A 23,047-nucleotide genomic window follows, 5' to 3' on the forward strand; every position below is an offset into this window, starting at 1 on the left:
ATTAACGGGGTTTATTAAATCATCTAACCACCTTCTCTCTACAACCACGATTCTGTTTCCACCTAATAATTTCTTCTCATATTTTAATGTTCATCTTCTCAAACTCATTTTAAAAAGTGAAACCCACTACTCTAATTTATCAAGCTTGTTCTCCTAAATTCAGAAGTCCATCCAGCTTTAATCTGTAATGTTAATTACCACTTCAGTCCTCCTGTAAGTAGTTAAACAAAAAATTGAACAACGTCAGCTCAACAGGAATGCTATATAACTAATTTGAAAAATCACCCTAATATGATTAAAATGAATTTAAATGATATTTTCCAAGGTGCCTTCAACAAAGAAACATTATTAAATTCACTATTATCACTGAGATAGCCTGCAGAATATTATTTTTCCTTTAAAATAATAAGTGTATTACAAGGTCAAAAAAAGATAATAATGCTAAGGTACCTTCTCTGCTAGTCTTGTGACTTGAACTTTAATATCGGGTCTTGAATTGTCATTGTTCTCCAACAGAGAATCCACAGAAAGCTGAAAATCAGCTACTTCTCTGAAGACAGATGTTGAAATAGGAAAAAGCTGTTGTTACTCTAAAAACATTACTAGTATGACAAAAAAAGACTAATCAATATGGATTCTCCACATTGACACAATTTTATAAGAAAAAGGTATTATGCTTTCAATACAGAAAGCAAATAAATCAGAAATATCATAAGCTTGTATATTTATTTAGAATTTTATCTTTTATCTTCTTATAAAATTCTTCCTATTCTATTACCTAATTGTATTGTACAATAGCTCCATGATATCTCTGTGAGGTAAGTAGGGCAGCCACTTTGGAAAAAGTTAAGACCTGACATGTTAGAAAGTAAGCATGTGAGTGTTAATGAACATTATTCTCTATAAATTTTTCTGTAGGTTTGCAATACTTCAAAGTGTAAAATAATTTTTACTTGATAAAGAAACATCTACCTAATTACTCATAGTGAACATTTGCTATTTAATAAGGAACCAGAGAATGACTCTATGAGCAGAATAAGTGGGTTGAACCAGTGTCTAGCCCACTGTCATTGACACAAAAAAACACATTTTATAAACTAATGAGCAAAACAGAACCAGAAGCATAGAATCATGGCAGTAGTAAGAGGGGAGGAGGAAAGAGGGGACTGTTTGAAAGAAGATGAAGCGATTAGTCAAGGAACCTATCTGAATGACCCATGGACATGGACAATGGGGTAGAGATTGGCTATGAAAGTGGGAGGCGGGCTGAGCAGAGGTGGGCGAAGGGGGAAATAATGGAACAACTGTAAAACATAAGAATTAAAAAGAGAAAAATGGACACATTTTTGAGAGGTACAAATGATTCCATTGTTATTGCTCTTAAAATTCAGAAAGATGTCTAAAAAATTCTGTGTCTCTTCTGTTTAATAGCACATTAAATAACCCAGTCAACAAGGACCATTAAGAATTTTCCTGAGCCTTATTCCATTATCCAGCAGCCTAATGTGAATTATACTTACCTACCTAAACTTATCTACTGATATTTAAGCTGTAATTACAGACCCATGCTCATCTATTAAGCAGTGTCTGTGTGATGTTGGGCATGTTGCTTAAACCTCCCTTTTAACCGCAGTAAAATAATTATAGTACCTACTTCATAGTCTCGTTGAGAAATTAACTTCTGGTCAAATAACACTAATCCTAATTCTAATGTTAAATAAAAAATGTTTAATAGTACTGGTATTGAGACCTGGGGAATTATTCTGTCTGTAGTTCTTTATATACTGGCTTGGTTGGCAAACTGTACTCTGTTTTACTCCTAAGACTATTCTCTAATGATTAAATGACAATCTCATTTTCTAAAGATTAACTTTAACTGTGGAAACACATATAAGGTCTGAATGTATTTATTTTATTTATTATTTCCAAAGGATTCTGATAACTTAGTCGAGTATTTGTGCCAATAATATGGGAAATTGAAGAAATTAGTTTAACAAAATGGAAATAAGAAAATAACACAAAAAGATTTTTTTTAATGAAAAAAATTTACATTAAAAGTAGTAAGTTCCATAATAACAATATTAATTGAAATTATACAGATTTGAATGTGTGAAATATTAAACAATGATTTTTTAACACAGAGCTAGGATATGTTCTAAAAGGTTAAATATGACGATAAACCTACAGAATGACTCTGAAGACATCTAGAAAACAAAGAGGTCACATGATTTTCTACAGATAGTTTTTTAAAATTGTGATTTAGTAGGAGGCATCTACAATTTGATTCTAGACACAAATAATAAACTAGTTCAATTTAATTAAAAAATTTTATTATCTTAGTCAAATCACAAATATCCTCAATTAGTTCAGTGATAGAAGGACAACCTTTTAAAAAATCACTGTTTTAGTCTATCGAAAATGATTAACAATAATTTATTAAACTAGGATTATTTAAAACATAAATTATGAAATGATGCAAAAGATTATTTGGCAGTAAAAAAGACCAAAAAGAGAAATAAATGCTTTAAGGAGGTAGGCGGGGATCAACCAGACTTGACCTACTTCCCGGGTTTCTATTTTGAGAGCTTTCAATGACTGTTATATACCTACAAGGAACTTTTTGCTCTATTTAAAGATGTAATTCTTGAATATGAATTATGAAAAAAGTCAGAACTGTAAACCTTCTAAATGTCCATTAGCAGGAGAACATTAGAGTATTATTTATCCATTGTTAAAAGTGATACTTGCAAAAAAATAAAAAAGAATGATGTCAAGAGAAAGGATTAAAGAATCATACATATAGTAGTTTTATAACTGTTTTCTTAAAGGCCGCAAGACATGTTCAAAAAGAAAATGTGAAAATATACCAATTTGCTAACATCAGGTATCTCAAAACAGTAAGACTAATGGGAATTCTTTTCTCTCCTCATTCTTCTGTATTTTCCTAAGTTTCCCTAAGATTATCTTGTTTTGCTTTTGTGATAGAAAAACAAATTAATTTTTTAAAAAACCTTTAAAAAGACATAACACCTAGACTATGAAAAGCGGTAGCTGTCAAAATAACCCATTGTGAAGGAGAGTGGGTAGGTGTAAAGGTGAAACACAACTGGTCATGTGCCAATGACAGTGATTGATCTATTCCTCTAATACTGTTTAAATTTTTAAAAAAAGTTTAAAAAGCAATACAGTATTCCCTCACTTATCGCAGGTATTACGTTCTAGACCCCCCATGAAGTAGGAATCTTACACTTATTCTACACTCTTAAACCTATGTAACTTTAACAATATACGTATACAGTACCGCAAAATCCTACGATATAGCGAAAAATCCACGATAAATAATTAAATATATTCTAAAAAATCCCGCGACACAGTGAGGCCACAGTAAGTGAACCGTGATATGAGAGGGACTACTGTAGCTACTTTCCAACACCTTCTGAGGAGCTGTTGTGCTAGAGTGAAATCTCTAGACTTGAGTACTACTGGCTTATAACAATTATTAATCCTCTCTACTATGATCAGTATTAAATAGAAGTTCCACCATAGTTGAAAATATAATTGAACTAGGAGAACTAGGCAAATTGATTCATATCACATTAAATAAGCCACATTAACAAAATTATTTCTTAATCTTTCAGCATTGAATAGCATTTTAGAATAAAGTTAGAAATATAGAATAGTTAGGCTTGGTTTTAGTTCTGTAAAGGACACTGGGCTTGTGACAAAGCATTTGTTGTAAATAGTGTAATATGTAGAATTCTAGACTTGTTAGCCTAGAAAAATTTGAGGTCCTTTTCAATATTTATTTTCTATAAACCAAAGTCTTAGTATTTCAGATTGTTGAAGTACAGCTACCAAAAGGAGCTCCAGGCAGGTAAAAGAAACCGTATCCAAAAGATGGACCAAGACGGTTTAACTTATTAAAGGCCTTTGAAACATAAAATAAAAATGGATACAATCCCATGATTATGCAGAATGATATTTACAGATATTGTGAAATAGGTAACTAGTTTAGAATAGTACATCAATGTATATATAATCATAAGTTCTCCTTGGTTAGTGGTTGCCTCTCTTCTTGGAAGTCAATATAGAGGAAGGTCCAGCATGCCATTTTTAAGATGCTCTCTTCTACAATGCCATAAGTAGCTTTCTTTTCCTTTTCCACTTATCTCTTTGCCCTAATCTGGGAGCAAGAATATTTATCCTACTCTATTTAAAATCCTGACAAAGGGGAAAAAACATAAGGACATAATGATACTGATGGTTATATCTTTACATCTTTCTAAAGCTTGGGGCTTAAATGTTACCATGCAGTGAATTTCTTGTCATTATTAATTGACTGACAGGGTACTTCATCCAAATATTAAAGTGTTCTAGCCAAATGGTAAACAAGTATCATTTAGAATGATCAAAGGCATAAAGACAGAGATATTTCCCTGTATCCAACAAGGCAACTATTGGCTGCATGTAGTCCTAACCAATAGTTATCTATATCACTGAGAGTTCTCAAATGGAGACAAGGAAAAAAAAAAAAAAACACAAAAAAACCTAGCAGGTAAATATTGTACAATGGTATTCAAACACCAGATGGGTGTAGAATCTCTAAGAGTCCTTCAACCACAATCTTCACTCTTTTATTTACTGTTACAGAATTGAATTTGAACCTTATTCTTCATTCTTCTTAAAGACTTTGCCATAATTTTAGTTAATAGTATAAACAAACACCAAAACAACACAGGTATACTAATACGGTTAATTTCATGGACTATTCTGTGAATTGAAGAGTAACTTTTTTTTGTATATTTACAAAGTCAGAAACATTTTAAATTGTTACAAATATATTATACTTAACTCTTTTCTGGAAATTGGAACAGCAGATATTGACTTGATCAAGTTTTCTGGTGGAAGATCCAATATTCTGGAAAGCTAAAAACAAAAATGAAACAGAGCAAGATTTAATATATTGAGACGCTTAACTAAATAAGCCTCAAATGCACTATGCTAAGTGACAAAAGCCAGACTCAAAAGGCTATTTATAGTTTAAGATTCAATTTACTTAAAATTCTGGAAAACCCCAAACTGTAAGGATGAAGAATACATCAGTGGTAGCCAGGGATTGAGGGTAAGAAGAGGATTTGACACTAAGAAACAAACGCAACTGTTTTTCCTGCCCCAGAATGAACTATGTATACTTAAAAATAATTTTTTTTTTTTACAAAAAGAAAGGAGATGAACCACTGAGGAACCAACTATAATTCATTTATAAAGTATTTATTGAGTACCTATTTTGTGCCACTGTTCTAGGAATCGGGGTTACAACAATGAACAAAAGAGACAAAAATCTCATGGCACTTAAATGTAAACAAATACACAAACAAATAACGAAAGGAAAAATCTAATTCCCAGGTCCCATCAAAGGTTTACCAGAATAGCAAGGGTCTGGATTTTTAAAAAGCTCCTTGAATGACTATAATGCATGAATAGTCATAGTTTTAAACTACTGCCCTAATCAATTCCTGTTACTGAATTATTCTTACATGGCAGGCACATCTTATATGCCTTAATTTTTCCTTGAAATAATCCCATGTCTTTCACACTATTATATACCTTATTTCATGAATGATGAAACTGAAATACAAGAAGTCATGTAACTGGCTTCACTGAAAAACCTCAGATGTGAACACAAGTAATCTACAAGAACTTACACTTAACCCCTGTGTCATACCTATATCCTTTCAATGAGAAATGCTTAAAAACAGTGAAATAGCAGGACAGCCATATGGATTTTAAAGTGTTTTGATCTTTCTTCCCTGCCTCCTCAATTTTTATAAAGCCTTTGCAATGGACAAACCATGGCTGTTGAGAAAGCAGACAAGGGAGAAATAGGGTAAATAGGAAAAGTAAGAATATAAAAAGAAATTTTCTTCAGAGTTGTTTATAACTATTCCAAATGGGAGTAAAACTAAAACCACTGTCTCCTGACTAGTAATGTTACTCTCAAATTGTCAAAAAAACTTGGTTAGATTTCACAAATGTTAAAAATAAAAGTCAAAATTTGCAAACCTGGAGATGTCATATATTTTTAAGATGCTTTGTACATTTCTGCTTTGATCTAGTATATATTGATTTTTCAGTATGTAGGATGTCTGGTTCTCCATCAACAAATACACTGAATAGGCAGAATCCAAAAATATAAACTTTAAAATGATAGCCAAGGAAAGATATAGCAGATTCTGAAGAGGAATGGATGCAGCTTGTTTGGCTAGCTCCTAACTTGAATTAACAATCCTCATTAATACCCCAAATCTGGAGAGAGAAAAATGAATTCCATTTTTTTTTCCTCTTTATGGATAGGAGATGCTACAGAGCTGCAGGACAGAATGAGTAAACAGAGAAATGAATTCCAGCACTTTCCAGCAGAAGTGAAGATTCTAGAACAGCACACTGAGGGCCTCCCCAATGGAAATACAATACTTGTACATTCCCCATTACAGGAAGTAAATCTTGATCTGGTGTTGCATGGGCAATAAAGAATCACAAGAGGAACTTTTATGGGAATATGAAAAAATATCAGGGCTAGATAGCAAAAACCTAATATGCCAAGTCGGAGTTCAGGAGTATGTGTACAGATCACCACGACCTACTGCAGAGACAAGAGAGAAATGTGGAGCTGCAGAGTTTATGTTTTTGTAACTACAAAAATGAGGTGAGCCAAGAACAATTCTAAAATGGAGAGTGAGAAAGTCACCCGCACAATGCAGGAAAAAATACAAAGTTTGGGCAGAGCTGTCAAGCCTGGGCAAGATGAAGAAGAATAAACATCACATACAGGCAAACAAACGGAGACAAAGACAGAGACAGGGACAGAGAAAGACGGGGGGCTGGAGGTGAGGGCAGGGACCTGAGCACCTCCGTGGGTGAGCTCTTGAAGAGGGAAAGAAAAAGAAGAGAAGGAATGTGCCATACAGGAGATCAAAGAACTCCTGTCTAGAAGAAAAATATAACCCAATGAAGAAAAGACATTCTTAAGTGCTTCAAGATTTATAAATACAATAAACAAGAACTAAAAGACAAAAAGAATGAGATAAAAAGGGAGTCTAAAAATTAAATAAACAAATTGATACTCAAACATTTTTAATACAGAATAAAAAACACAAAGGAAGAGAACAGCTATAATTAAAAATAAATATATGACATAGAATTTCTAAGACAATCAGACAATACAGGTGTTATAAAAACATAAAGTAATCAGGGAAAGAAAAAAAATTGCACAAAGATAATCCAACCTTAGGATAATTGGTGTCCCTAAAATATAAAAAGAGCAGCAAAGGAAGCAAGAGGACAGGAAGATGGGTACATTGGTTCTCCAGTAGCAAATACATAAGGATAGACAAAGTCCAAAGCCACTCTTCCAAAAGTGATAGCCAAGAAAAGATATACTGTAACAGATTCTGAAGCAGAATAGAGCAGCTTTATTTAGCAGGGCATCCTAACTTGGTCTCACTTATCAGAAGCCATACAGATAAATCAACCAAATCCAAGAAAAATTAAAACGTATTCATAGATATATACCTTGGCTCATTCAAAATCAGGGCCTGAGAAAAGGATAGAATGCAGGTAGTTTATTTGAGAGATGATTCCTGAGGGCAGCAGTGATTGGGGAGAGTAAAAGGAAAGGAGAAAAAGTCAATATAAGATTGTGCTATCAAGGTCACTGCTCTAGGCAATGGGGGCTTAATTTTCATTACTGCCTCCTAGGAAGTATGCACAATGTCTACCAAAATTGTCTACCCAAAAATAGGAAACAGGAGCTTCCATCCCCCATTGACTGGGGCTGTCCTTGATACTAACTCAGCTACACTAGAGTTAAGTATGGATTGGAACTAGCAGACTTTCAAACTGAATGGGATGCTGTTAGCAGTAAGTGAATGGAAACACCTGTGAAATTGTTCTCACAAGTGGCAGCTGGAATCACAGGTGTGATCAAGTGATGGGAGATAACAGGGCATAATATTCAATAAAAGGAAAAACCCTGAAGTAAAGGACCAAATCTAAATTGTAGCATATTATGACAATGACACACCACTCAGCAGTAAAATGAAAGAACTAAACCCCGGTGCATTATAGATCTTTTTTTAAAATTGAGGCAAACAAACTCCAAATTACAGGATAATTACAGTTTGAATACCACTTATGTAAAATTTAATAACTGAAAAATAAATTATTGCAAATATTATTAAAATTTCCTGGCTAACCACCCCTGCAAATTCTCTTTCCTCACATATGAGATTTTGTGTTTGCCATATCTGTGCATGTCATTTACAAGCTATGAATCCATCCCAATTAGTAATGAGTACATGAATACTATCTATATTCTTCTTCATGAGTCAATATTCCATTAAAAAAGAAACTGAATCTACAGATAAAGGAAATTACTATGTCAGGAAAGGATAATAACAGAAAATCTAATACTTAGCTACATTGGGCTAAGTTACTAAATTTTAAAACTATAGCACCAATCAAAAATCCAGACACAAAAAAAATGCACTTGTAGCCTTGTTACCTAATCATAAAGAGCATCAACTGGTTAAAACAAATAATTTAGCAATGGTATTATTATATAGGACTAGATTCATTCACTAGGGAAGTTGCAGACTGGTACATTTGTTTCACCTGCTCAGTCGTTGTATTGCTAAAAATAAAGATTTTTAAATTATTTTTTAAACCTATTATTTTGACATCATTTCTGATCATGCTAATTCCCTAATGATTAAGCCTCCTCTTGATACTTCCAGGATTATTTTATCTGAGAAATCATAAATTTCTTTAAAAAATAAATAAATAAATAAAATAAAGCAGCATGAGCCCTTCTTAAAAAATCTACTTAGAAAGAAATCCAGCAATCAAGCCATGTACCAGGAAAAGCATTGGTAGTAAGCATCTATCCAATATGATACAGAATGAACAGGAGAAAAGTTGTGTAGATACGTTAATAAACAGACTATGAGGGTACAAACTTTGAGTGAGAAAGTTACTCAGATTCTAAAGTCCTCCTTTCTGCCAGGGATTGATACTTTCTAAATTTGAAACATCAAGATTTTAAAGAAGCACTCCAAGTTGTAACATTCTGTATAATCTCTTTTCTTAACTGCAGGACTCGTTTAGGATATACATCAACAATTCTTTGCATTGCACTTTGATTTCTTTTTCTTTCGTTAAATTCAAGCAAAACTATGTTTAATACTTTTTATTTAGGACAGCATTTCAGTTATGGATACGCGGGGAATCCTAACACTATTACACTTTTAGTAGTTGAACATTATTCATCATAAAATTTTTTTAAAAAGCAAACTTAAAAACAAAAACTCATTACAATACAGCCCAATCTTTATAAAAAGCTCATCTATCCAATCTTCCTTCCTATCTTCCTTCCTTCTTTTTTCCTGGCTGTGTATCTCCAAAGAAATATATCTAAAATGAAGGTCAACCTGTTAATGATGATTATTTATGGGGAAGTTTAAAATCTTTTTTATTACTTAATTCTTAACAATGAACAGGCATTATTTTTGCAAAAAGGAAAAAGATTTTTTTCTTTATAAAAGCAGAACTTTATAGAAGTACTGCTAAAGAATTCCCATTGAAAATTAAGTAAAGTTCAGATATGTACTGTAGCTTTCTGATGATCTAGCTTCATGTGGGAGTAGAGTATTCACTGAGGGTAAATGTACAACTAGGTCCCCCACATCAGAAAGCCTCTGGATGGTAGTGGTGCGAAAAGGGGGTTCAAAAATACCATCCTCAGCATTCTAATTTAATGTAATAATGTACAATATTTATTGATGCATACAATGCACCGAACGCAATCCTAAGTACTATTATATATACATATTAATTCACTAAATCCTGAAGACAAGCCTATAAAATAGCTAATTTTCCAAATTTTTTGAATGAGGGATGGAGAACTTACCTATCAGAAAAGCTGGATTTACATCCATATATCCTCATGATCAGTGTTCATACCGGCGGTTCCCTACACATTGGAATGACCTAGAGATCTTTAGAAAACATTGATGCCTGGCTCATGCAAATATTCTGATTTTATTAGCACAAGGTATGACCTGAGCAACAGGATGTTAAAAGTTCTTGCGCTGATTGTAATGTGCAGTGAAGTGTGGGGACGACTGCACTACACTTTTCTGCCTTCTGGTTGTCCCTGGTTATTGATTATTAAACCTAGACGAACAACAAAATCATCTGATGATGTTCAGAGCATCAAGGCCCACTCCAGGCCAACGGGTCTAGACTTAGGTAGTTTTTAATGCTTCTCAGATGATTCCAGTCTACAGTCAAACCTCGAGAACCACTGCTTAGGAAGATACCAGCTGCCCTCCATGTTAACAATCAGTGCTCAAGCTGGTGAGTGCTTTTAATTAGAGAAATATCTTTCATACAGATGGTGCACACACACGTACACACACACACACAAAATAAAAGAACCACTGTTAAGTGGTGAAATGTCAGAGAACATGGTTTTTAATTCACCTACATTCTCTCAAGTTCATAATTATTCTGGAAACAATAGGATTGTACTTAGTGCTTTTTCTGGTGGGAATGTAGCCTATGGGTTCCCTTAGCTATAAGATTTTTCTTTTTTCACCTTCAGGTAATGGTGATACTCCAGGCATTGGGCTTCATCTAGGGCTACCACAGGTATAACGAGGGCCTATTGATGACAGAAAAAAGTTTTAGAGAATGTATACTATACTCAATGAAAATAAAATAATAAAAGACTATAACAGTAAAGCCCAAAATTTAACAGAGAAATAAAACACAAAATATTAAGCATGGTCCTTGAGAAATATATTAAACACAACTGAGAGAGGAAGAAGCCTGAGGTTGAAGGCAGGGAGCACTTCAAGGAGTATTAAAAGTGAAAAACCCATGCATTCCAGATCTGGTCAGGGAACCAGAGATTCTATTGTACAATATAATAGTAGCTAACGTGTACTAAACGTTTAGAATGTACAAGGTACAATTCTAAGCCTTAGATTTGGTAATCTGAAATCAGAGATTCTAATATAATAGAATCTTTGGCTCCCAGTATAAGAAAACTCATTATATTAATCAACTTTTGGGCAGCTCCTAACCATTCCTTTCCCAGGCACACATAATTCCTATCCTGCTTACCCAGGTACTGAATACAAAGCCAAAAAATATCCTATCACTTTGGCTCTAGAAAAATTCTAAATTCAGCTAGGAGCCAATTTCAAGAACAAAATTTCTGGTACTCACAATAAAAACCCAAATTTTGCTAATGCAAAGAGTTCCTTGTGCTTTAGTAACCAGACATCTAGGTGGCAGAACTGACATCTTATGAAAATTAGCTCTATGTTTTTATCCATATACCAGCCTGCAAGGTCGTCTTAAAATTCTATGAATTACTCTTTCAAGATCTTAAGTTACTTAAACTGTTAATTACCTCTGGTTCTTCAGTCTTACTCCCAAATATAACCAGGTCAGGTGTATATGTTTGCCACCAAGAGCCAATGAACAAGCAGTCCGACATTTGCAGAGACTTTCTTCAAGTACAGATCTGCATTTGCTCAGACTCAAACAGGCAGCAAAGACAGTAACAACTGAAACTTCAGGGTTCAGAAGAGACCTTCCTAAATGATTTGGAGGGCAAGGTTGTTGCAATATTATATTCTCTTTCTAATTAAAGAAGTGTTGAAAGATGACTCTAAATCAAGAAAAACAGGATCTCATGTTATCTTTGGAGTTATCAAACTAATGTTAGGGCAGGCAGCCAAAGTAACCATAAGAGAAATGACCACTTCTCAAATTAGATCCTTTAGAAGAAAAATTCAGATCCATCATCAACAACACTAAGTGTAAAGAACACTGAAGAATATTCGGTTGGTCAAAAAGTTCTTGAGAATTAGTTCTGCATTCTTACCCTCTGAATTGGTCCTAGATGGTAATCCTCTCAGTGGTTCCCAAACATTTTGCTACCAGGGACCGGTTTCGTGGAAGTCAATTTTTCCATGGACAGTGGGGGTGGGAGAGGGGGATGGTTTGGGGATGATTCAAGCACATTCAAGTTCACCTCCTGTTGTGTGGCCTGGTTCCTAACAGACCCGAATCGGTACTGGTCTGAGGCCCAGAGGTTGGGGAATCCCTGATCTAGATGACCAGTGGTTTGGGTAATGGATGTCAGGTGGTCTAGACAAATGAAAGTCATTCTTCTCTCTCAGAGAGCAATAAGAGGATTACCTGGAGGTTTGGTGTATATCCAGAGATTAATGTAGGATTGGAAATTTAAAATTTTAAGTTCCAGGCTAGTTAAAACAATAAAGTTACTTCCTCATGTATCAACCTACTTTATTTTAGTAATTTAGCAACTTGACTATGGTGATTCCATTTTATAGGGTTGGCTAAAAAGTCTTTTACTTTTTTTAGTAAAAACACATTTTTCATTTTCACCAATAACTATTGATTTGCATATTCTGAGTATGTCAGCTATCTCCCGCTATTGACTTCTAGCAGGTAGAGGCCAGGGGTGCTGCTAAACATCTTCCAATGCCTAAGACAGCCCTACAGCAAAGAATTATTTGGCCAAAATGTCAACAGTACCAAGAAACTTGGCAAATCACTTTTGACACATTCGATCTGTAAAGCACCTTCTCCACACGCTGCACAAATCTTTTTTTTGCATTTCAGTTGCGTTTTTACTTTTCTTGAAGTAATAAAGCATAATACACACAAAAAAGTTGCATATCTTCTTCCATCTTCAATATTAAAATGGCTGCACAAAAATTTCACCAATTTTGATGATTTTTTAAAAAATGCATGCTGGCTGATGTGACAGCTGCACAATACAGTCTAACAACTGTTTCGAATTAAGTTAAAAGACCACTGAGCACTACTAGAGCCATCATTTGGAAAAAACAATGGGCTTTTTGGCCAACCCAATACTATAAGAATCCTTCCTTCTTTCTTCAGCACACTCTCGGTATACATAGTTGTATTCCTGGTTTAGAACTTAAGACCCTTGGATAAATCTTTGTCATTCATTTCCAGCCAAAGCCTCCTGATTTCACTAGGTCAATATTAATTTCTATGGGGTCTAATCATTGCCAAATGACTTTCCACCCAGATAAAGCACACAAAGCTGTAGAGTAGGAAGGACTGGGAGAAAAGCAACACGTGCTTTTCAAAGTTTACTTTTCACCCTGAAAACTGATCTAAGCCGCATATCCTACCCTCATCAGCTAAACAGCTTCAAAGAGGGGGAAGAAGGCTGCAGAAATACGGAGGGTTTTCTCAGAGCCTGCCATCCCGCTATTTGAGGACTGGCCCACAGCAGTGGAATGCCTTCGGGGTGCGGGATTCCGCAGCAGCCTCCTTCTGCCAGTTCCCGGGTCCGTACCTGACAGGCGATGGACCTGCGGAAGCCGCACGCCATGTTGGCCTCTACGTAGTGACTCCCACCAGTCTTGGCCGGAGCCCCACCCACCCCGTGCAGCCCCGCCTCCGCCTGCCGGAAGCCCGCCCCGGAGGTTGGTGCCGGCCAATCAAGAACCCAGTGGCCAGCAACTAACCTCTGCCCTGCTGCCGCGAAGGAGCGCGGGAAGTCCCGAGTTTCTGGATTCCCGCGAGCCGCTGGGACGATGGCCACCTCCTCGGTGTCCAAGGTACGTAGGGGTGGGCGGCCACTGAGACTGCGACAGCCTTATTCCCTTTTGAGGAAGTCATGAAGCGGAGGTTACGTAGGTCTTGGAGTACCGACTTCTGGGCAAGGTGCGGCGGACAGAGCTGAGGCTTCTTTGTTCCAGGTTCAGTTGAGGCTAACTTTACTTGGGGAGCAAAGACGCCCACGTGTTAGTGTTTTGGCCAGGAGGGTTTTTAAATTGTGCTTGTGGAGGTCGAATGCCCGGAAAATGTGCCCCAGTCTCCCGTACTTTTTTTCCCTCATAATTATTTAATGTGCGCCAAGCACTTCATTAGGTACTAGAGTACAGAATAAACTCAGTTTTTGCCCTCAAACACATTAAACAGATAAACTGACTACAAATTGTGATAAATGTTAGTTAGAAAGAAAGTTCTAAGTGAGAGAGCAGAAGAACGAGAAGAACCTAATCTAGATTGCAGAGGGTCAGCGAAGGCCTTTGGAGAAAATCATTTTAGCTGAGATCTGAAAAATGAGTAAAAATTAGGTAAAGAATTGGGGGGGAGTGCGGTTTTAGCAGAAAGACATTCTTTTGGCCCAGAATATAGAAATAAAATGGCATATTAATCCATATAATCAGAGAGTAGAGGTAGAGAGGGAGTCTTATGAAAAAGTGTAGGGTGGGTGGGTGGGTGGGTGTGAGAGAGACAGAGAGACATCTTTAGACCCTCTCATATTGGCTGCTTAGATGGCCAGGGATTGCAAGACACAGTGTAGTTGGTAAGAGTATAAACTTTAGAGCTCTGTTGTTCAGTGCGGTAGCCGCTAGCCACATGTGGGTATTTAAATTAAAGTAAAATCTTTAAAAATTAAAAATTCAGTTCCTCAGTCTCACTAGCCACATTTCTAGTGCTCATGAATCACATGTGGCTGTGACTACATATTACTGCAAATTATGTTACTTCTGTCCTTAACTGAAAATCCTGTTGGGTAACACTGCTATAGACAAAGTAAGATCTTTAGTAATATTATGAGTGCAACTGGAAGCCCTCTAAGTTAAGCTGTCCGATAAAGCTGATAATGCAGATACGAAGCTGCAGACATTTTTCTCTCTGTTAAACCAGATTAATGAAGAAGGCTATACCATGGGTCAGTTTTAAATTTTGATTAAAATTAAAATTATGAGAAACAGTGCCTTCCAAGACTACATTTCAAGGAAGAGCTACAGGCTTAGGGTTTAAGTTTTCAAAGGAATGACTAACTGATGCTAGATGCAAATGCCAGGAGAGATGTAACAGCTATTTTTTAAAATTAGGATTGGTACTGTTTTTGTTTGCCCTGGCTGTGAAGTTCCATAGGTTTTGAGTGGTCTGCCTCCTAATCCTTTCTGTTGCATAAGACTGATTTTTGATATATTGCAAAATTGTGAGATTTTTTTTTTTTTCAGGAAAGCACCTATGGTGTTATAGCAGAAATGGTTGTATTGAGATAGTTATGAAGGGGATCTTACATGAATAAGAATCTTTAAAGACTATTTCTGGGGTTCATGGAACTGCCAGGTTTTTTTTTTTCCCCTAACCTATCTAAACTTCTCTTTCTGTGTCATATTTTCTTGCTGTCAAATCTCTTCCTAGACTTCTTCCTCCATCTCATATAATATCCCTTGATCAGAGTTCAGAGTGGTTAACCTTATTACTGCCCAGGCCATACATTAGGATTCATTCTGATTCTCCTTGTATCTGATTTCATCAGAGCTCCCTTTCCTTTTCTGATTTGTAAATGAACATAGAAAGGAGGTCATGACAAGCTTGTCATGGTACTGCATGGTATTTCTAAACATATATATGCACTGGTAGCAGATATAAGAATATAAGGCACAGTTCTCACTTTGGATCCTGTAATCCAAATGGCCACTTTATATTTTCACTGCTGTCTTTAGCACTATCTTGAGATGCCTTTTTCTAGATATAATTTTATAATCCTTTTTCATAGAAATTGCAGTCTTAAGTAGCTGCCCATGATGTGTGGCTTTAGGATTGGTAGAATAAACAGCATCAGTAACTTGGGGCTAAGTGTCAGTGGTCAAGTAACATGAAACTAAGTGTAGCTAGGAAATTACCAGGAATATTATTTGGCAAGCATTCATTCTGTGTACTAATTAGGCCTAATGTAAATGTTAATACTATCCTAAACTTTGGGGAATGATTATGAACTGAATGCAGTCTTCTCTGAAGGTGCTCACAAACTACTTTGGAGTACAGACCCTAAATAACTATGATACAGAGTGAAAGTGACTTAAAATAAAGATACTCAAATATTGTGAGATTTTAGGGGAAGGAATAATTTTAATTAGAGAATTGGGGAAGGTTTCCCAGAGTGGGTGAGTTTGAGTTAATCTGTAATGGATAAATGAATAAGAGTTTATCAGGTGAAAAAAGATGAAACAAAATAGCCCAAATTATGTATTTCCCATCAAGGTTCTAGATAGTTGGAGTTTAATTAAATGATTAGTACTTCTTCTGAGATGAGAGAGCATAACTGTTTTATATCTTCTGTTTTTTAAAGACTATTTATTTATTTTTAGAGCATGGGGAAGGGAGGGAGAAAGACAGGGTGAGAAACATTGGTTGGTTGCCTCTCATACATGCCCTGACTGGGGACTGAACCTGCAACCGAAGCATGTGCCCTGACCAGGAATCAAACCCACAGCCTTTTGCTTTGCAGAATGACACCCAACCAACTGAGCCACACCGGTCAGGGTATTTTATATATTCTTGATCTTCATTTTAATGTATACTACTAATGTTGTTTTTTCTCTTAAGTTTTATAAAAATGGAACCTTTCGAGTTAAATTTCACCATCATTTATTTTCTTTGTCTACCTCCTAGATAAGGTCCCAAAGAGCAAAATAAAACATGAACATCCCATGGAAAGGAGGAGAAAGAGATGGATAGTTCTTGTATTACTTAACCCTCTGAGTGCCAACGTTGCTGTGAGCGACACTGACAAATTTTCCCAAAAGTGCTAATGTCACTCTCAGCAACTCTTTTTTCGATAGCTATAAATTTAAATAACAATGGAATAATTCATATTTTATGTTTTGTTCTTTTTTTGTACCTCAGGTTATATATTGATATAACTTTTTCTCATGTTGATCCAAATTTCAAATTACGCATGGCACTCAAAGGGTGTTAAGAATTTTCTTTCTAAAACTTGGTTAGAAAGGGGATGACTTCTTTGCACTTTAAAGAATCACATTTTTAAAAAATCCGCTTATCTATAAAATATTTGGTTAGTAGATTTATCTGTTTCTTGGTTACTTTAACTTTAGGATTTTTTTTTTTTTTCTTCTTTTTATAGGGCTGCTTTGTATTTAAGCCAAACTTCAAGAAAAGAAAAATCTCTGTGTCAATAGGTAAGATGTCTTAATATCAAATTTGTTAGTTTTCCTCCCCTAGCTGAATATAGTAATTCTCTTGTCTAAACTTGGCTTACCTACCATGTTGACATAGCAGTTATTTTCCAAGGCATAAGTCAAAGGGTTAAAAGTACACCCCAGGATTCTAACCTAAAAGGGAATACAAATGTACCTTCAAAAGGCAATTTAGAAAGTAAATGTCCTTTAAAGGATATTTCACCATTCTATAAAAGAGGTTTCCTATGGTAAAGTAGGAGGAATTGACTGCAAAAGGGCAAGAGGGACTTTTTTTGGAGTGAGGGAAATGTTTCCTAGATTGGGGGGGGGGGGTGATCACGTGAGTACTTAACTTTTGTTAGAATATACCAAATGAGGATACTCAGACATGAAGAACTTTCTCAGTGATGTTGCTAGTGGCAGAGCTGGGATTTGAACCCAAGCTGTCTGATTTTTGAATCCATGGTCTAACCATTATTTAGTACTGCCTCTCAAACTATGAGGTGAATTTTTGCTTAGAACGTTTTTGTATTGAATTTCAGCTATAATTGATTAAGATTTGTTTAAAGTTTTTAGTAGTACTAGTAAACCTAATGTTTATAATTGTATAATATGAACTTTGAAGTATATTAGGTTTTTTCCATTGTGCAGATCTAAGATGAAGAGATACTATTTTTTAAGGCATTTATTTATTTATTTTTAGAGAGGGAAAGGGAGAAAGAAAGGGACAGAAACATCAATGTGCAGTTGCCTCTTGTGCACTACCAACTGGGGACTTGGCCCATAACCCAGGCACGTGTCCTGACTGGGAATCAAACTGGTAACCCTTTGGTTCACAGGCCGGCACTCAATCCACTGAGCCACACCAGCCAGGGCCATCAGATACTGTTATAATATGAAAATCCTAGAGGAATTTACCCTAACTTTAAAACAGATGGAGCAGAAATGAAGAAAACGTATCTAGATATTAGCACTTGCCTTCAGCGTCTTCAATTCTTGAAACAAAATTGTCTGAACAAGTAGAAAAGTGCTCTGCATTGTGCCCACCATCTGTCCCCTGACTTGGAGGTATTTGTACCTAAGAAAAGACTGATAACTCTCCCTTTCCACAGTAAGATTCTGTGGAGAGTGACAGAATGAACTGAGTAGGAGCAGGAGCTAAACTGTCAACAGTGAGAGCTGATTGTTACTCTTTAAAAGAGCTCCTCTCAGTGCTTGCATATTTTTTTACCTATTTGCTCGCTAAATGACTGTTGCTGAATGACAGAGAGACGTTATGGTAACAGGTTCAAGTGTCCTACTGCTCTTGTTTTCCAATTTCTGACTGGTAAGTGTTTTAATGCAGCATTATTCAGCACAAAAATATTCATGTCTTGATTTGTCACTTCAACATTTTATATGATTTTACTCATTTTCAAAGATGACTAGTTTTATCTAAGGCTACCTTGTTATTTTGCTTTGTTCTTAGTATATCTCCTTGCTTTTTTTGTTCACATTTTCATATTATAAACTTGTCTATCATTTTATCATATGATGACTTCAGTATATTCTAAGTCTTTTGATAAAATTTAAAAAATATTTGTTAAAAACGGAGTCAACTGTGATTAGAAGGAAAGTTACTTAACATGAAAGAGAATTTCTATTCCAAGCTCTTAGTTAACATTGAAATTTGTTGTTGGAATACTAACAGCATTTTATTGAATTCAGGAGCAAAATATATACTTTCACAATTATGTAATATCATGAAAGTTCTTGCTATTACAATAAAACACCTAGAAGTAAACAGGAAATCTGAAGGAAAGTAGAAAACTATAGGAAATGTAGAATATTGATTAAAGGAAGAGTATTGGAAGGGTTTTGGATGTGAATTTTTACCACATTAATATTTCTCCCCAAGACAATCTACATTGTCTTTTATCCAATCAAAATACCAGTGTAATTATTTTTTAGAAATGACAAAATTAGTTTAAAGAATGGCTTAAAATATTTTTAAAAGAATTACGGTGTTTTGTGATGATGGGAGGAAGACCCAGATCTATACAGAACTATAGGAGGTTCTGGTCAAGATGGTGGTGCAGGCAGATATGACTCACCTCTTTGCACAATCACGTCAGAATTGTAACCAAAATATTGAACAACTGTCACTCAGAACCATCAGAAATCAAGTTGAATGGAAGTCCGAGAAATATGGAATTAAGGAAACTACCTCCCTCAAGATGGGTAGGAGGGGCACAGATGCAGAACAGCTGGTCTTTCACTCACATGTGGTGGATAAAAATTCAGGAACAAGGAGTCTCAGCCCCACACCAGGCCCCCAAGCCAGGGTTAGGAGTTTGTGGTAGAAATTGCTGGAGCCACAAGAAGTTCCACTTAACCCATACATAAACGTACCTACTCAGGCTCACTCCCTCTGAGCTCCAGCACTGAGGTAGTGCTTGAAAGGCACCAGTGGTATACAGGGAGGAACTGAAGTGTCTAGCATCAAGGCCAGCAGAAGGTTTAGAAGGTTTTCTAAACCTTCTGTCCACAGAGCCAGCTAGCTGGTGTCATATCTGAGATTCCATCAACCTGGCTAACACTGTTTGACCCACCTTGGATATCCCCAGAGACTCTACTCCACCCATCCTATGGGCCCATCCAAGCTGCTTTTCCATATAAATGGCTGATCTTGGCTCCTGCTTCACAACATCCTAAGTCCTGTCAACCAACCAACGGCTGGCCTCAATGAGCTCAACACCTGGCACTAGTAGCAGCCATCACAGATTGTTTTATAGTTCAGGCAGGGTGCCTTGGACAAAACACAGGTGGGAACTGACCTTGGCCTGCAGCACCCGAGAAACCCCAGGGCCTGCACAGCCAGTGGACAGCTACAGACCATGTTAGAGCACCACCACCCTGCCCCTGCACAGATAATCCTGTCCAGAGGGCTGAGATTGGTGATTAGTGCTCACAGCCAGTCCTTGCAGCTGACTAGCCTTAGTAAATCCCTCCCATTGATCTGCCAACAGCAACCATGGCTCAACTTCAAGAGGAGAGTGTACTCAGCCCACAAGAAGGGCACACCTTGGGGACCCAACTTGTGTGATTGGGGAAGCTGTGCCACAGGACCCTACAGGACACCTATTACATTAGGCCATACTACTAAGATGTAATCAAAGCAGTTCTACCCATACACAGAAATAAACACACAGAGGCTGCCAAATTGAGGAGGCAAAAACAATATGGCCCCCAAAAAGAACAGATCAAAACTCCAGGAAAAGAAAGAAACAAAACCTCTGGAACAACTCTAAACTTACCAACATCTGAAACATAGGGGTGCCAGAAGGATAAAAAGAAGACAAGAAATTGGAAACTTATTTGAAAAAATAATGAAAGAAAACTTCCCTAATTTGGTGATGGAAATAGACATACAAGGACAGGAAGCACAGAGAGTCCCAAACAAGTTGAAGCCAAAGAGGATCACACCAAGACATTATAATTAAAATGCCAAAGGCTAAAAGTAAAGAGAGAATCTTAAAAGCAGCAAGAAAAAAGCACAGAGTTACCTACAAAGGAGTTCCCATGAGACTATCAGCTGATATCTCAAACCTTGCAGGAAAGAAGGGGCTGGCAAGAAGTATTCAAAGTGGTGAAAAGCAAGGACCTACAACCTAGATTACTCTGTCCAGCAAAGCTGTCATTAGAATGGAAGGGCAGACAAGGTAACACAAAGAAATTCATCATCATCAAGCCTTTATTATATAAAATGTAAAAGGGACTTAAGAAAAGAAGGTCAAAACTATGAACATTAAAATGACAACAAACTCACAACTACCAGCAACTGAATCTAAAAAACAAAAACTAAGCAAACAATCAGAATAGGAACAGAATCACAGGTGTGGGGATCATTTGGACAGTTATCAGTTGGGAGGGGGAAGAGGGAGAAAGGGGGAAATGGTGCAGGGATCAGTAAGGATAATTGATAGGAACAAAATAAACGGGAATATTAGAAATAGTATAGGAATGGGTGAAGCTAAAGAACTTACATGCACAACCTATGGACATGAACTAAGTGGGGGTGGATGGGTGGGGATTGCTGAATGGAAGAGGGATACCTGGCAGAGGGGGGCAAAGAAAAAACAATTGGGACAACTGTTAACACCATAATCAATAAAACATACTTAAAAGAATGAACTACAAAGCTACAATAATTAAAAACAGTTCAGGACTGGTATGGTTGGATTCAGTGGAAAGAAAGAAAAAGTTCACAGATAGTTCAAAGTGTATATGTAAGTATGTATTTAGATGATAAGGGCATCCCAAATCAGAAAAAGTGAATGTTTTTTAAACTGAAGATTTTTATATATAATCCAAATGTGAGTCATGAAATCAATTCAGTGGGTCATGAGAGTTTTAAAAAACAATAGCAATGAAAACTTTTGGAATCACGTGATAAGGATAAGTATTTTTTTGTGGGACTTTTGTCTTTGTTACGTGTGTGTAGGATTATGAAATAAGATGTATTCTTTAATGTGCATCGTGGTTTTAAAAGTTTGAAAATGACTGTAGCAATTGGTATGTTGATAAATGGCTAACCATTTGGGGGAAAACATTCCAAAAGTATATAAAATAATACAGACAGAATAAATAAAAGTCTGGACTAAAACTATGTCAGTTGAAGAAATAAACAAGAATATAGTAGTAAGAATCATTTAATAAAGGAGAGCTCAGAGCAAATATATGAAGCAAGTATACAAGGCCTTAGAAGAAGAGGAAATAATAAATATATTAATATCAAATCAAAACCACTAAATAGAGAAATTGAGAAGTAAATGATAGAAATACATTCTAGGACTTCCGGCCAAGATGGAGGCTTAGACGGACATGCTCGGTCTCCTTCTACAACTAGAGAGGAATACAACTACTTCAAAACAAAAGACAACTAGAAATTCCAGAAAATAAAGCTACACGGAAGCCCAACGTATGAAGTTATAAACCAGCGGCGCCCTTTGGGCAGGTAAGAAGAGTGAAAGGGGGCGGTGCTGTTTGCGGTAGCACCAGGGACAGTGGCAGGAAGAGCAATCTCAGCTGCAGTCTAATCCCGGCAGCTTGCGGCTCCAACGCTGGGAAAAGCAGCCACTGCATCACCTCGAACAGTGAGGCCCAGAGGGCAGGAGGACAGATCCGGTCTCCTAGCGGAATAACTGCAGGAATCCATCTTGGACCCCCGCCCCCACACAAAGTGCCACAGCGCTGCGAAATAGGTTGTGGATCACCACTGGTCGCTGGGCAGTGACGACAAAGTGCCACAGTGCGGCGAGAAAGGTTGCTGGACCACCGCCGGTCGCTGGGTTGTGATGACAAAGGGCCACAGCGCTGCGAAAAAGGTTGTGGATCGCCACCGGTCGCTGGGTTGTGACGAGTACACAGGCACTGCCCCCTATAGCTGGCCCAAGAAAACAAAACGCATCTGTCCAAATGAGGCAGAGTACTATAGAAATCCCCGTGGCGCAGCTCACCAGGCAACAGATGAAGAACCTGACAGATGAACAAATAAGAAACCTGTCAGAGGCTCAGTTCAGGGCCATTGTTATCAGGTGGCTTACAGAATTAACAAAAGATCTGGAAAAAGATGAGAAAGAATTGAAAAACACTCATACTGAAAGGAACAAAACCACATACGAGAGAGATGGTGAGGAAATAAAATCCAGAGTTCAAATCAACAAACCAGAACATAGAGAAGGAGCAAACAGTCAACCAGGGCAGAGAGAGGAAACGGGAAGCAAGGAAAATGATGAGAGGATCAGAAACCTCTGGGACAGCTATAAGAGATCCAACATACGGATGATCGGATTGCCAGAGGGCGAAGAAGAAGAACTAGAAATTGAAAAATTAAGTGAAAATATAATAAAGCAGAACTTCCCAAACTTGGGGAAGGGAATAGACTTACAGGTCCAGGAAGCACAGAGAGTTCCAAAACAACT

General features: G+C 36.7%; 2 protein-coding genes across 7 annotated transcripts in view; one reads left to right on the top strand and one right to left on the bottom strand.

Annotated features, from left to right (window-relative positions):
• RARS2 (arginyl-tRNA synthetase 2, mitochondrial) overlaps positions 1-13,498 on the bottom strand; it is a 62,604-nt gene extending 49,106 nt beyond the window's left edge. Inside the window, exons 1-3 of the mRNA XM_090279652.1 lie at positions 13,430-13,498; positions 4,853-4,926; positions 451-550 (exon numbers count right to left, since the gene is read on the bottom strand). Coding sequence (XP_090135778.1) covers positions 451-550; positions 4,853-4,926; positions 13,430-13,465 — 210 coding nt within the window. The 5' untranslated portion in view covers positions 13,466-13,498. The remainder of the gene's footprint in view (positions 1-450; positions 551-4,852; positions 4,927-13,429) is intronic.
• Positions 13,499-13,616: 118 nt separating this feature from the next.
• ORC3 (origin recognition complex subunit 3) overlaps positions 13,617-23,047 on the top strand; it is a 70,172-nt gene continuing 60,741 nt past the window's right edge. For all 6 annotated transcript variants that reach the window (XM_090279654.1, XM_090279655.1, XM_090279658.1 and 3 more), the window contains exons 1-2: positions 13,617-13,694; positions 17,030-17,084. In XM_090279654.1, the coding sequence (XP_090135780.1) occupies positions 13,671-13,694; positions 17,030-17,084 (79 nt within the window). In that variant the 5' untranslated portion in view covers positions 13,617-13,670. The remainder of the gene's footprint in view (positions 13,695-17,029; positions 17,085-23,047) is intronic.

The sequence above is a fragment of the Furipterus horrens genome, unplaced genomic scaffold, assembly GCF_987537825.1.
Source record: "Furipterus horrens unplaced genomic scaffold, mFurHor1.1.pri manual_scaffold_6, whole genome shotgun sequence".
Taxonomy (NCBI): domain Eukaryota; kingdom Metazoa; phylum Chordata; class Mammalia; order Chiroptera; family Furipteridae; genus Furipterus; species Furipterus horrens.